The sequence below is a fragment of the Acinonyx jubatus genome, chromosome E1 (assembly GCF_027475565.1).
Source record: "Acinonyx jubatus isolate Ajub_Pintada_27869175 chromosome E1, VMU_Ajub_asm_v1.0, whole genome shotgun sequence".
In the NCBI taxonomy this organism is placed as follows: domain Eukaryota; kingdom Metazoa; phylum Chordata; class Mammalia; order Carnivora; family Felidae; genus Acinonyx; species Acinonyx jubatus.
In genome coordinates, this window is record NC_069397.1 from 24,498,229 (window position 1) to 24,512,655 (window position 14,427).

The 14,427-nt window shown below is 37.5% G+C and overlaps 1 protein-coding gene and 1 non-coding gene across 3 annotated transcripts in view; one reads left to right on the plus strand and one right to left on the minus strand.

The window, feature by feature from the left end:
- USP32 (ubiquitin specific peptidase 32) overlaps positions 1-14,427 on the minus strand; it is a 238,615-nt gene that overhangs the window by 3,752 nt on the left and 220,436 nt on the right. For both annotated transcript variants that reach the window (XM_027034284.2, XM_027034285.2), the window contains exons 28-32: positions 13,872-13,958; positions 12,823-12,943; positions 4,478-4,669; positions 2,191-2,479; positions 62-486 (exon numbers count right to left, since the gene is read on the minus strand). In XM_027034284.2, coding sequence (XP_026890085.1) covers positions 62-486; positions 2,191-2,479; positions 4,478-4,669; positions 12,823-12,943; positions 13,872-13,958 — 1,114 coding nt within the window. The remainder of the gene's footprint in view (positions 1-61; positions 487-2,190; positions 2,480-4,477; positions 4,670-12,822; positions 12,944-13,871; positions 13,959-14,427) is intronic.
- On the plus strand, positions 8,440-8,546 carry LOC113592753 (U6 spliceosomal RNA). The gene has a single exon (XR_003412713.1). It is a non-coding gene; the product is annotated as a U6 spliceosomal RNA (small nuclear RNA).

Below are 14,427 nucleotides of genomic sequence, written 5' to 3' on the forward strand. Positions count from 1 at the left end.
TGAGTGAACAAATCATTGAAAAGTGCAGATCATTCTGAAAACCATACAACAAACCACTTACCGAAATTGCATATAGATTATAAATAGGCTTAACACGAACATCTTCTCTTTGGTCATCAGTGCTATCTTCTTCACTGTGGTTTTCAAGCTGACCATTGCTGTAGCCATTGCCACATGCCTCATGCTCATAAAGAAATCCATTGGCCAGAGCTACTTCGTGGTCCTGGGGGGTGACCAGTTCAGTTTGGCTACCCCCCATCATGTGCCCCCGGCTCAAGGAATCAGCCAGCTCACAAACTTGCCCACCTCCATTCTCTTTGCTGGCATCCAAGTTCTCCTTACTACTTGACAGTTTATTTTTGCTGCCAATCTGGGGTAGCCGGAGCCTCCCTTTGCTCCTCCCTAAAGTCCTAGGGCTACTGTTAGGGCTGCTATTTTTGCTGGAGGGACAGCTAGTTCCACTCTTTCTTGACGAAGACGGAGAACCTATGAAAGGGAGAAAAGGAAAAGATTCTTAAATCCAAATGCCACAAGTTTAACCAGCCACCAAATGCTAACTTTGAAGTAAACTTCACAAGTGTACACATAAAGGTAAATACAGGGGTGTTCTGACCAGCTACTTTTTATTCCTATCATGCAGTGACAAGTTATATTCTTGTCTTCCTCAGGCCAAGCTCCTACAGGCAGCAATGTCCTAAAAACATGAAGTACCATGTAGGGACTTAAAAACAGCAGAAAGATGAGGGGCGCCTGGGTGGCTCAAGCAACTGGTTGAGCATCCAACTTTGGCTCAGATCATGATCTCACTGTTCGTGGGTTCAAACCCTGCACTGAGCTCTCTGTTGTCAGCACAGAGCCTACTTCACATCCTCTGTACCCCCCCTCTCTTCCCCTCCCTCATTCTCTCTCTTACTCTCAAAAATAAACGAAAACATTAAAAACAAACAAACAAACACAACGGGTGCCTGGGTGGCTCAGCTGGTTAAGCGTCTGACTTCGGCTCAGGTCATGATCTCATAGTTTGTGAGTTTGAGTCTTGCGTCAGGGTCTGTGCTGACTGCTCAGAGTCTAGAACCTGCTTTGGATTCTGTGTCTCCCTCTCTCTCTGCCCTTCCCCTTTCTCTCTGTCTCTCAAAAATAAACGTTGACAAAAAATTTTGTTTAATAAATTTAAAAAAACAACAGAAAGATGAAAAATAAAAAAAATAAAATAAAAACAACAGAAAGTTGTACACCTGAGACAAATATAACACTGTGTAATAATTATACTGGATTTGAAATAAATAGAATAAAATAAAATAAATAAAATAAAATAAAATAAAAATAAAAATAAAAATAAAATAGCAGAAAGATAATTTAGGTCAGATTCAGTTCAAAACAAACAACTGGACTAAGGCATAATACAAATACATACTCTCCTTTGTTAAATTAGATTACAGAATATGATTAAGTACTTACTATTGGTAGGCACAGTATTGGGAACTCTCTACTATTTCTACCTCTGTAGATCCTGTAAGGTAGTGGGTCTCAAAGTTTTTGGTCACAGCCTCACTCACTTCCATATATACTCTGTATACTCAAAAATTGCTGAAGACCTTAGAACTTTTGTTTATGTAAGTTATATATCAATATTAATCATATTAGCAATTAAAACTGAGGAATTTAAAAAATACAATACATAAGCACATATTTCACTGACAGTATCATCACATATCATGTTGGCTCTGACTCCACTACGTATCTGTTAGAGAATGAAAGTGAAAAGGTAAATACTGTCTTAGTATTTTTATGAAAGAACTTCTAATCCTTCAGGTCCCCTGAAAGGGTCTCTCAGAGACCCTCTAGAGGTTCCCAGACTATACTTTGAGAACCTCTGCCGTAAGGGAACAAGGATGACAACTATTATTCATGATCACCATATATGTCAGGCATTACGTAAAGTGCTTCACTCTTGATGCAGCAAATCCTCAGACACTATGAACTTTTACAAATGAGAGGCTGTATCTCTTGCTAAAAGTCACACAGGTGACTCAAATCTAGACAGGTCTGATTCAAGATAGGTTCCTTCTACCTCACACCAAACTGGTGCTCCAGAGTGGAAGACAGGGAAACATGCAACCTACAGGGGTCCCAGGAAAGCCCCTCTCAGGATGACACCTGGGCTCCATGAGGCCCTTCAGGCTTCCTCACCTTTAGGGCTACTGATGATGTTTGCACTGAGTGAAGATGGGCTCTTGCTCAGGAACACATCCTCTTCCCCAGTTGAATTCTGAGCATCCACTTTCTTCACCTCTCCTGGCAGAACCCTGGGCTCAGAGAGGTCATCCCCCTGGGGTGTGAGTGGCTTACACTGACAAAGAGCCGGGTCTCTTGGTACCAAAAAAGCACTAGGGTCAAAACTTTCACGAGGAAATTTAACAATTTTCTGTGATTTTATCCATCGACCATTTACAAATTGAAATCGTTTAAGGTGAATAATCTGGAGAAGGAAAGGTAGAAAACAATTACATTAAAGGGCTCTGAAGATACAAAATTATATTTAAAAAACCTCAAGTCTAATACATGTTCAAGAATATATACATTTTTTTCAAAAAGAATGCATCTTATTATTTAATGGAGTTATCAGTGGGGCCACTGGCCTTTAGATATATAGCTAACATGATAATCTCCCTAATTTCATAGTCTATGCATATCCAAAATTCTCTCCCAAATTTCTGCAACATCCTGGGTGTCTGTATTTTGCATGTTTTCCTCTGTTTCCTGGGCCTGTCACCCAGACTGACCTTTACCTTTCTCTAACATCACAGAATATCCATCCACAAATATACTCATGAAGACAGAAGACTATACTGAATATTTTGAAGAAAAATGGAGGAATCTTCACAGATGAAACTCACCCAATCTCCGATAGGAGGCTTCTCATTTCTTACCATATCCTTTGGTTCCCACCAGGGAGTTTCAATGTCCTAAAGAGCATAATAAGAATCTCCCTTCTCCTTTTTGCCTTCTCTTTTCTTTTCCAAGAGCAACAATTCCTCTAATCTTTATACAGTGTTATAATACAGTCTAGTGTGGGCACAGATCTTTGGGTGGCTATCTCTATCCTAAATACTAACAATTTACTATTTATATAAAGAGAAACTCTTCCTAAGGGACACACTGGTATATGGATCTACAGCAGTCCACCAAGCTCTCAACATAATATTTATTTTTCATTATTCTTTAAAGATATCAAAAACATAGTTTTCATATAAATGCCTTTACTGCTTATGTTCTATGTGACTATTATACAAGTATATATAATTATCAAAACTCACCAAACTGACATTTAAAATCTATGCATTTAATTTCATGCTAATTATACCTCAATTAAAAATAAACTTGCCCCCTTCCCACCTACCTATCCCAAGCCTGCCCTGACCTTTTCGTCTCTTCCCAGAGTTCTCATCCCTGGAGCTAGCTAATCAATGTTATTAATTTCCTAGGCATCCATTCCTGGGAAGTCTTTCTGGTCTAAGTAAAGAAAAACCTACATTTACAGTCTCACATAGTAATAAAAAAAAAAAAAAAAAACATGAATAAAAAAGTACACACAAGGTCTAGTTAAAATATATCAATGCCTGGGGCACCTGAGTGGCTCAGTCGGTTAAGCAACTGACTTCGGCTCAGGTCATGATCTTGTAGTCCATGAGTTCGACCCCCACATCAGGCACTGTGCTGACAGCTCAGAACCTGGAGCCTGCTTCGGATTCTGTGTCTCCCTCTCTCTCTGCCCTCCCCACTTGCACTCGCTCGCGCGCTCTCAAAACCAAACATTAAAAAATATTCTTTTAAACATATCAATGCCTTACAGTTACATTTGCTATGATACTTCTACCTGTACAGAAAAAATTTTCTTAAATGAACAGGAAGATCTGTCACTTCAAACTCTCCTGATGAGCAACAGAAGCATCTTCTATTCCATGAAGGAAAAAGGCAGAAGTAGTAAATCACGTGTAAAAGAACACATAAGCCCAAGTGCACCTGTGTGCTTGTGCTATGGCCATGTGACCAAGCACAGTGGGACTGCAGACTGAGGCTCAGCTGTACTTCTACATAAGAGCCTAAAGGGCGAGCATAAAGATTCTCTCTCTAGAGCCACAAGTGCTTTCACCTTCTCCTGAAGTTCAAATTCACCAAGACGCAGAACTTGTGGCACTTCTCACATACTGCACTGAACTACAATTAATGGTCTCTCTCTCCAATTAATGACTTCTCTCTCCTTCTAGCCTGTATGCTCCTTCAGAGCAGAACTGGTAATAACACGTGTAGAACAATTAATCCCTGTGTGCAACACAAAATCCTTGCACAGCACAAGTGTTTTAAGCACTGCCACAGGGAAGGTTTTATTCTCAAAAGTAACAAAATTCCTATTAGTTCATGGCTTCTTTCTTTTATGCTAGGCTCCTGCTTTCTCAGAGGCAGGGCTGAAACATACCAGGATAGGGGGAAGCCTCCAGAGATCCAGCTTCTTGGTTGCCAAGCAGTGGGTCTTACACTTGGAACAATAGTACATCTCATTTTCCCCTAGTTCCTCCTCACTGGTGAAAGCACGGAGGCAGCTGTCCAGGTTGATGGGCTCAGCTTGTGCTCGCCGACTCTGTTCTACACTCTCATGCTCATCTACAACCTGGAAGTGGAAGGAATAAGAGGAATTGGAAAAGGGGTGTAAGGGAGGAAAGGAGTTTAAAATGATCCCATGGCTATGTATCATGTTAGGTGACTCACTCTCGTTTTACTCTACATGAGGAAAAAGAAAACATAACCCAAACTAGAGTCTTTGAGCAAATACCATACTTCTACATTTACTTCCAGAATTACATCAGTAACATCCTGGATCAAATTTCTATTTATATGACCATAATAGCTTTTCTTGAAAATTTTCTGAATTCTTCAAAATGACAAAAACAAGGAACTGCCTATTTTACAACTTTTTAATTATAATGGTATGTTTTATTTATATATATAAAAATATATATTTGTATTTGACATATATATATATATATATATATATATATATATACACATATATATGTATATTTATATAAATCCAAAACAGTATCATTTCAACATGTGATCAATAAAAGAATTATTGATGACATATTTTAGATTCCTTTTTACTAAGTCTTTGGAACTATAATACTTCTTAATTTGAATCAGGCACATGTAAGTGTTCAATAGCCACATGTGACTAGTGGCTATTGCACCTCTTTTTTACAATTCTGACATCCTAAAACAGTTTATATGTGAGCTCACCCTCAAGTCAGGGGTGATGAGATTAGGCCATTTATTTTCAACCACAAAGACAGAACATTATCAATATGCTGCAGGCTTTGTAGAGGCTATGAGAAATAATATCATTGGAACACAGATGCCAGTTATAGATTAAATAAGAAAGGGTATCAGGAAAGTTCACGAGGAGAAGGCAACATACCAGAGCATGAAACCTCATGGGATAAAACTCATTTGCATAGTAAAGTCATGTAACAGAGTTACCAGAATACCATGTGTATCATCTGTTTCCTGCCTCATGGGGCCTTTTCATCTGAGGTGGCAACAAAGAGATGGCAATAAAAGCAAGAGCAGGCTCAAAAAAAACCTATGTTGAGAAGGCCCCTAATACCTGCCCAAATCTCTCTAGTTCTATTGACCAGCATGCTAGACTTTGGAGTAAAAAGGACATAAGTCTAATAAAGGAGAGAGAGCAGAGGAGGTAGTGTGCATGTGTGTTGGAAGTAGTGTGGGGTCAGGAAGGAGAGGAGGACGTACCTAGAATGCAACAGAAAAGGAAAAATTCTCCCTCTCCTGTTCTTGGTTGCCACTTAAAAGCAATGGAGAACCATAGTGGGTGAAGCCTAGCACCAGGACTTTGAATGCTACCATAAGACTTCACACACAGATCTTTTCACCCCAGCACGGGGCCTCGACACTCACTAAGTCCAACAATAAGTGCCTCTCTTTCTGGGCAAAGGGCACACACAGGTCCATCACCAAACTTCTTACTCTGTTCCCTTTTTGAACTCATGATAGAACATTGAGCTGCCTGGCTGACAAACTGGCATGGCTCAGCACATTCAGTTTACAACAGGTTTTCATGTGTGGCTTTTTCCTGACATGAGAGGATAGCTAAGTCACAGGCTGTCAAATGCTAGGGCTGATCATGCAATTAACAGTTTTAGCATTGCATCACTGTCCACTTCTAAAGACCTCATATAAAAAGAGGAACTTAGAGGAAAGTCCTCTATTTCAGAATGATAAATGTACCTTGACTTTAGGTCACTGCCTTCTTTCCTGATACTAACTTTCATCATCTTTAGAGCTGGTCATCTGAGGGAAAAACTGACATGCTTCAATGTCAGTGGAAATATGTTGCATCATGGTTGCTGGAATCAGAGTAGAAAAAGAGTAATATTCTTTTCTCATAGCCAGTTAAACATTATCCCTATTATTTCCATCAGGGATGCTTTATGGCCTACCACAAATTACAGTAAGCTGGTAAAGATACTGTTGATCTTTATTGACTATATTTCTTATGGAACACACAGGCTAGATGGAGAAAGGGAGGAAGGTTGACCAAAAAAAATGCATCTGACAATAATTTTTATTTACCAATAAAATTTCCCTAAATGACAAAGATTCCCTTTTTACCTCTTGGGATCCATTCCCAGATCCTCTACCACTATTCAAATAGTTTACATCACTCATCGGCACCCTCCTCCTTCTTCTGCTTGAAAGCTTCTCCTTAACACAAAACATAAGGAATTGGGGTGCCTGGGTGGCTCAGTTGGTTGAGTGTCTGACTTCGGCTCAGGTCATGATCTCACAGCTCGTGAGTTCGAGCCCTGCGTCAGGCTCTGTGCCGACAGCTCAGAGCCTGGAGCCTGCTTCGGATTCTGGGTCTCCCTCTCTCTCTCTACCCTTCCTCTGCTCGTGCTCTGTGTCTGTCCCAAAAATAAATAAAAACATTAAAAAATTAAAAAAAATTAAAAATAAAAAAAACAAAACATAAGGAATAAAGTCATAGCTTTCTCACATGATAAAGAATATTAGAAAAAGAGGGAGGTATAAGAAGCTATCTAGTTCAATTATCTATTGAGGAATGTGAAGTCTAAATAGGTGAAAAATAAAAAGACTAAGAGCAATGGTCTTTTTTTCTGTTTACCAAATAAAGCATTTACACAGAAATTTTGGAAAGCATGGAAAAATATAAAAAGGCAGGGAAACTTTTATTCTTAATACAAAGACAAATATTGTCAAAATATTGGCAGCTTTTCTTCTGTCCTTTTCCTAAATAGTATATATTTTTTAATATTGAAAAGATTTTTCAGTATATGCAGTTTTATACTTTGCTTAAAAAAACAAAAAACAAAAAACCATGAGGGGTGCCTGGGTGGCTCAGTCAGTTAAGCATCTGACTTCAGCTCAGGTCATGATCTCGTGGTTTGTGGGTTCAAGACCCGCGTTGGGTTCCGTGCCGACAGCTTGGAGCCTGCAGCCTGCTTCTGATTCTGTGTCTCCCTCTCTCTCTGCCCCTCCCCTGCTCACGCTCTGTCTCTGTCTCTCAAAAATAAATAAATGTAAAAAAAAAAAACCCAAAAAACAAAAAACCATGATACCTCTTTGGCTAGGTTTATTCCTAGGTATTTTATGGTTTTTGGTGCAATTGTAAATGGGATCGATTCCTTGATTTCTCTTTCTGTTGCTTCATTATTGGTGTATAGGAACATAGGAATGCAACCGATTTCTGTGCATTGATTTTACATCCTGAGACTTTGCTGAATTCATGGATCAGTTCTGGCTGTTTTTGGTGGAATCTTTGGGGTTTTCCAAATAGAGTATCATGTCATCTGCAAAGAGTGAAAGTTTGACTTTCTCATGGCCGATCTGGATGTCTTTTATTCCTTTGTGTTGTCTGATTGCTGAGGCTAAGACTTCCAGTACTATGTTGAATAACAGTGGCAAGAGTGGACATCCCTGTCGTGTTCCTGACCTTTGGGGGAAAGCTCTCAGTCTTTCCCCATTGAGGATGATATTAGCAGTGAATCTTTCATATATGGCTTTTATGATCTTGAGGTATGATACTTCTATCCCTACTTTCTTGTGGGTTTTTATCAAGAATGAATGCTATATTTTGTCAAAAATCGATACACTGAAAACTACAGAAAGCTTATGAAAGAAATTAAAGAAGACACACACAAAAAAAGGAAAAATATTCCATGCTCCTGGATTGGAAGAACAAATATTATTAAAATGTCGATACTACCCAAAGCAACCTACATATTTAATGCAATCCCTATCAAAAAAACACCAGCATTCTTCACAGAGCTAGAACAAACAATCCTAAAATTTTTATGGAGACAGAAAAGATCACAAATAGAGCAATCTTGAAAAAGAAAACCAGTGCTCGCTTCGGCAGCACATATACTAACATTGGAACGATACAGAGAAGATTAGCATGGCCCCTGTGCAAGGATGACATGCAAATTCGCGAAGCGTTCCATATTTTTAAGACATCCAGATGGCCAACAGGCACATGAAAAGATGCTCAACATCTCTCCTCATCAGGGAAATACAAATCAAAACCACACTCAGATATCACCTCACGCCAGTCAGAGTGGCCAAAATGAACAAATCAGGAGACCATAGATGCTCGCGAGGATGTGGAGAAATGGGAACCCTCTTGCACTGTTGGTGGGAATGCAAATTGGTGCAGCCACTCTGGAAAACAGTGTGGAGGTTCCTCAAAAAATTAAAAATAGACCTACCCTATGACCCAGCAATAGCACTGCTAGGAATTTACCCAAGGGATACAGGAGTACTGATGCATAGGGGCACTTGTACCCCAGTGTTTATAGCAGCACTCTCAACAATAGCCAAATTGTGGAAAAAGCCTAAATGTCCATCAACTGATGAATGGATAAAGAAATTGTGGTTTATATACACAATGGAGTACTATGTGGCAATGAGAAAGAATGAAATATGGCCCTTTGTAGCAACATGGATAGAACTGGAGAGTGTTACGCTAAGTGAAATAAGCCATACAGAGAAAGACAGATACCATATGTGTTCACTCTTATGTGGATCCTGAGAAACAACAGAAACCCATGGGGGGGGGGGGAAGGAAAAAAAAAGAAAAAAAAAGAGGTTAGAGTGGGAGAGAGAGCTAAAGCATAAGAGACTCTTAAAAACTGAGAACAAACTGAGGGTTGATGGGGGGTGGGAGGGAGGGGAGGGTAGGTGATGGGTACTGAAGAGGGCATCTTTTGAGATGAGCACTGGGTGTTGTATGGAAACCAATTTGACAATAAATTTCATATAATAAAAAAAATAAGAAAATAAAAAAATAAAGAAATAAAAAATTTGAGATAATCAGGAAAAAAAAGAAAAAGAAAAAGAAAAAGAAAAAGAAAACCAAAGCTGGAGGCATCACAATACCAGACTTCAAGTTGTATTACAAAGCTGTAATCATCTAGACAGTATAGTACTGGCACAAAAACAGACACTCAGATCAATGGAACAGAATAGAGAACCCAGAAATAGACCCACAAACGTATGGGCAACTAAACTTTGACAAAGCAGGAAAGAATATCCAATGGAATAAAGACAGTCTCTTCAGTAAGTGGTGCTGGAAAACCGCACAGCGACATACAGAAAAATGAACCTGGACCACTTTCTTACACCATACAAAAAAATAAACTCAAAATGGATGAAAGACATAAACATAAGACAGGAAGCCATCAAAATCCTCGAGGAGAGAGCAGGCAAAAACCTCATAGACCTCAGCCGCAGCAACTTCTTACTCAACAGGTCTCCAGAGGCAAGGGAAACAAAAGCAAAAATGAACTATTGGGACTCATCAAAACAAAAAACAAAAAACAAAAAACAAAAAACTTCTGCATGGCGAAGGAAACATTCAGCAAAACTAAAAGGCAACTGACAGAATGGGAGAGGATATTTGCAAATGACATATCAGATAAAGGATTAGTATCCAAAGCCTATAAAGAACTTATCAAACTCAACACCCAAAAAACAAATAATCCAGTGAAGAAATGGGCAAAAGACATGAATAGACCCTTTTCCAAAGAAGACACCCACATGGCTCACAGACACATGCAAAAATGCTCAACATCAAAAAACAAACAGACAAAACAAAACAAAAAAAACCCAAAAAACAAACAAAAAAAAACCCACAAAAAATTTTTAAAAAATATTAAAAAACAAGAAGGGGCACCTGGGTGGCTCAGTCGGTTGAGCGTCTGACTTCGGCTCAGGCCATGATCTCACAGTCTGTGAGTTCAAGCCCCATGTCAGGCTCTGTGCTCACGGCTCAGAGCCTGAAGTCTGCTTCGGATTGTGTGTCTCCCTCTCTCTCTGCCCTCCCCCCCCCCCCCCCCCCGCCCTGCTCTGTCTGTCTCTCTCTCTCTGTCAAAAATAAATAAACATTAAAAAAAATAAATAAAAAATGCTCAACATCACTCATCATCAGGGAAATACAAGTCAAAATCACAATGAGATATCACCTCACACTTGTCACAGTGGCTAACATTAACAACTCAGGCAACAACAGATGTTGGAGAGGATGTGGAGAAAGAGGATCTCTTTTGCACTGCTGGTGGGAATGCAACCTGGTGCAGCCATTCTGGAAAACAGTTTGTGGAGGTTCCTCAAAAAATTAAAAATAGACCTACCTACCACCCAGCAATTGCAATAGTAGGTATTTATCCAAGGGATACAGGTATGCTGTTTCAAAGGGGCATATGCACCCCAATGTTTATAACAAACAGCACTACTGACCATAGTCAAAGTATGGAAAGAGACCAAATGTCCATTGATGGATGAATGGTATATATTCTTCCATCTTCAGATGGAAGATGTGGTATATATTTATACACATTTGCAACTATGTGGATGGAACTAGAGGGTATTATGCCAAGCGAAATTAGAGAAAGACAAATATCATGACTTCACTCATAAGGAATTTAAGATGCAAAACAGATGAAGATAAGGGAAGGGAAGCAAAAATAATATAAGAACAGGGAGGGGGACAAAACAGAAGAGACTCATAAATCCAGAGAACAAACAGAGGGTTACTGGCAGGGTTGGGGGGGGGGGGAGGATATGGGCTAAATGGGTAAGGGGCATTAAGGAGTCTACTCCTGAAATCATTGTTGTGCTATATATGCTAACTAACTTGGATGTAAATTAAAAAATAAATAAAAAACCAAACAAAGCCATCACATCGTTAAGTATCATGGTAATCATGGTAAAAACTCCTGGTAATCATCATTTTCAATGACTGCATAATATTTTATCAAATTTATATACTATGCTTTATTTAACCAATCTTCTAATGTGGGACGAATACAAGTTGTGTCTAATTTTTTTAGTGTTCTAAAAAATGCTATGATGATTATTTGTCAGCATTAAAGTATTTCCCTAGAATAAATTCCTGGAAGGGAAATTACTGGAATAAACAACATAAAATATATGGGTAATAATGTCAATTTTGAACCAAGGTAATCACTTTGTCTACGTGACTCTCTAAGCACATGCAGAAACCACAGGTAGGAAGAGAAATTTAGTAGGAAGAAATTAGTCATGTGGCCGCAGTCCCCACCAAAGCAGGATATCTCAATAGCAAGTTGGTTTCCATGGCATCCTAAGAGCATCACTGAAAGTGGAAATGGGGTGAGATTTAACAGGTCACGTAGGCCATTCTTTCTATAAGCAGGATGTCCTCCAGAGCTTTTCAGATCATACACTGGAAATTTCCATCAAGAGCCACATAAATGCAAAAGCAACTACAATTCTTCATGTAACTAAAAAAAAAAAAAAATCCGTTGATGCTGTTGCTTTTATTTCTCCATCAGATTCATCATATCTCTATCCACCAACTATCTAGCCAATCTATCCTTCAACAATTATATTATAAAAATTTAATATTTTTATAATATTAATATAAATATATCTATATTATATATAATATATATTTATTTTATATATATTTTTATATATTTATATATTTATATATATTATTATATATATAAATATATATTTATATATAATACAAATACATTTATATTATATATAATATATATTTATATATATTTATAAATATGTTTATATTATATATAATATATAAAATTAATATAAAATATAAATATAAAATTTTAATATTTTTATATCAATATAAATATTTAATATTTATAAAAATATAAATATTTTTATAGTTAGTATGGAGTTATTAGTCTTTTTGAAGTAACATTTTCAAAATGTAAAAACTGTTTTCCCAGTAGAGGAATGCTAAGTGTGAAGGAATAGCCATTGAGATACATTCTTAGGTGCCCAGTCTTGAAACATTCAATCTTTCCTTTAATTTTTCTGGTCACTATGCCCAGTAAGCAGCTGTAGCCCTGGGACGCCTTCGAGCTAAGTTACAGTGTTACTAAATGCTGCAGCTGTAATAATAATTAATAAATAGGCAAAGAGGTATTTATTGCTTGGAGGCCAAACAATATAATGTCTTAGTCATACCCAGAATTTCGAGATTTACTTATTAGTGGTGTTTTTTGAAATGTAATGTCCCAATACAAGTAACTCTGTAAGTGGGAAAACTGAAACATCCATGTAATCATGTCAATATATTAAGTGGCTTAGAGAATACCAATGAATGTTTTTCTGATTGTATTTAGATCACCTAAAACAGAAATGTCACAATACAGTTAAACTGGGAAAATTTTTACTTATGAAAACTACCATCTTATGGTGGCCTTGAGTACTTACCCTTTCCTGTGATGTTTGATAGCGGAGGTGAAGAGCTGTGGGGTCCCAATCTACAGCAATATAGGCATTTCCAATGAAAGCTCTGTCTTCTCCACAATCAATTTTACAGCCTCTGCAAAATCTAAAGGGACGAAAATGATCTACTAAGGAATGAATAATTATGAAAGAATCAACATTTTCTTTATCAGAAATATTATCTCTTTATACTTCTCCACTTTCTTGGGTTCAGAATCTGTCATGGGCCTCTAAATTAAGACTGATAAATGTATGAATATGTATTAGTAATTATTTTTATTTCAGGGAAGCATGCTCATTACTTCTCAAGTCTTTGGTTTTTCAAAGCACTTGATAACCATTTGTTAATCCACATGAATGTGTGGACTTTATGGAAGATAAATGACATGAGGATTGAATATTTGAGATAATATACCTCTAAGAAAATTCTAAATTTAGTCATTTAATACTCCTGAGGAAGGACATCTGATATAACAATGCCTATTTCCTTGTTTGTAAAGTGGCACACTAAATAAATGTTTGTAAAAATTTATGGAAAGGGAAGGACCATGACAAAGCCATGATTTCAATGCCTATTTAGATTCCATTTGCTAAGTCTATTATAGTTCTCTGAAGGTAGTTGACTTTAGCACTCAGATATTTCGCAAGCTGCAACAATACTGACCAATCAGTCTCCATAATTCTTCTGAAAGTCAAAAACAGACTTCCACGAAGTCTAGTAAGTAGACTATGTTCTACTGGGCTCAGAATGCTAAACTGATTTATATATAAGGAGCAGAAGGTATAAAATAATAAATGTTAATCATAAACTATGAATTTAATGAGGATCACAGAGTTTACAAAACCAGCTAAGGCTCAAGAGCAAAACTTAGCTACGGACCACATAAGAAAAAGATGAATCAACAATTGCGATGTTTATTTCAAGCTTCTTATTATTTAGTATTACTTCTAAAAACTGGAAACCTTATGCAAAAGGTATAATATCTGAAGCTGCAATGCTACTAAAATTTTTCTTTTGCATAAGATTACTTTACCTATACCATGGGCACCAAGCACAGGAGTTCCCATCTTTCTGCACAACTCGTAGAGTGAAGGGATACTGATAGCCCATACTGTCATCACTGAAACAGAAGAGTATAAAAAACATTTTTTTAAAATTTGTTTGATTTTTTATTTTTTTAAATTTACATCCAAATTAGTTAGCATATAGTGCAACAATTTCAGAAGTAGATTCCTTAGTGCCCCTTTACCCATTTAGCGCATCCCCCCCACAATCCTCAGTTTGTTCTCCCTATTTATGAGTCTCTTCTGTTTTGTCCCCCTCCCTGTTTTTATATTATTTTTGTTTCCCTTCCTTTATGTTCATCTGTTTTGTCTCTTAAAGTCCTCATATGAGTGAAGTCATATGATTTTTGTCTTTCTCTGATTGACCAGTTCCATTCATGTAGTTGCAAATGGCAAGATTTCATTCTTTTTGATTGCTGAGTAATACTCAGTTGTGTATACATATAAACCACATCTTCTTTATCCATTCATCCATCAATAGACATTTGGGCTCTTTCCATACTTTGGCTATTATTGACAGTGCTG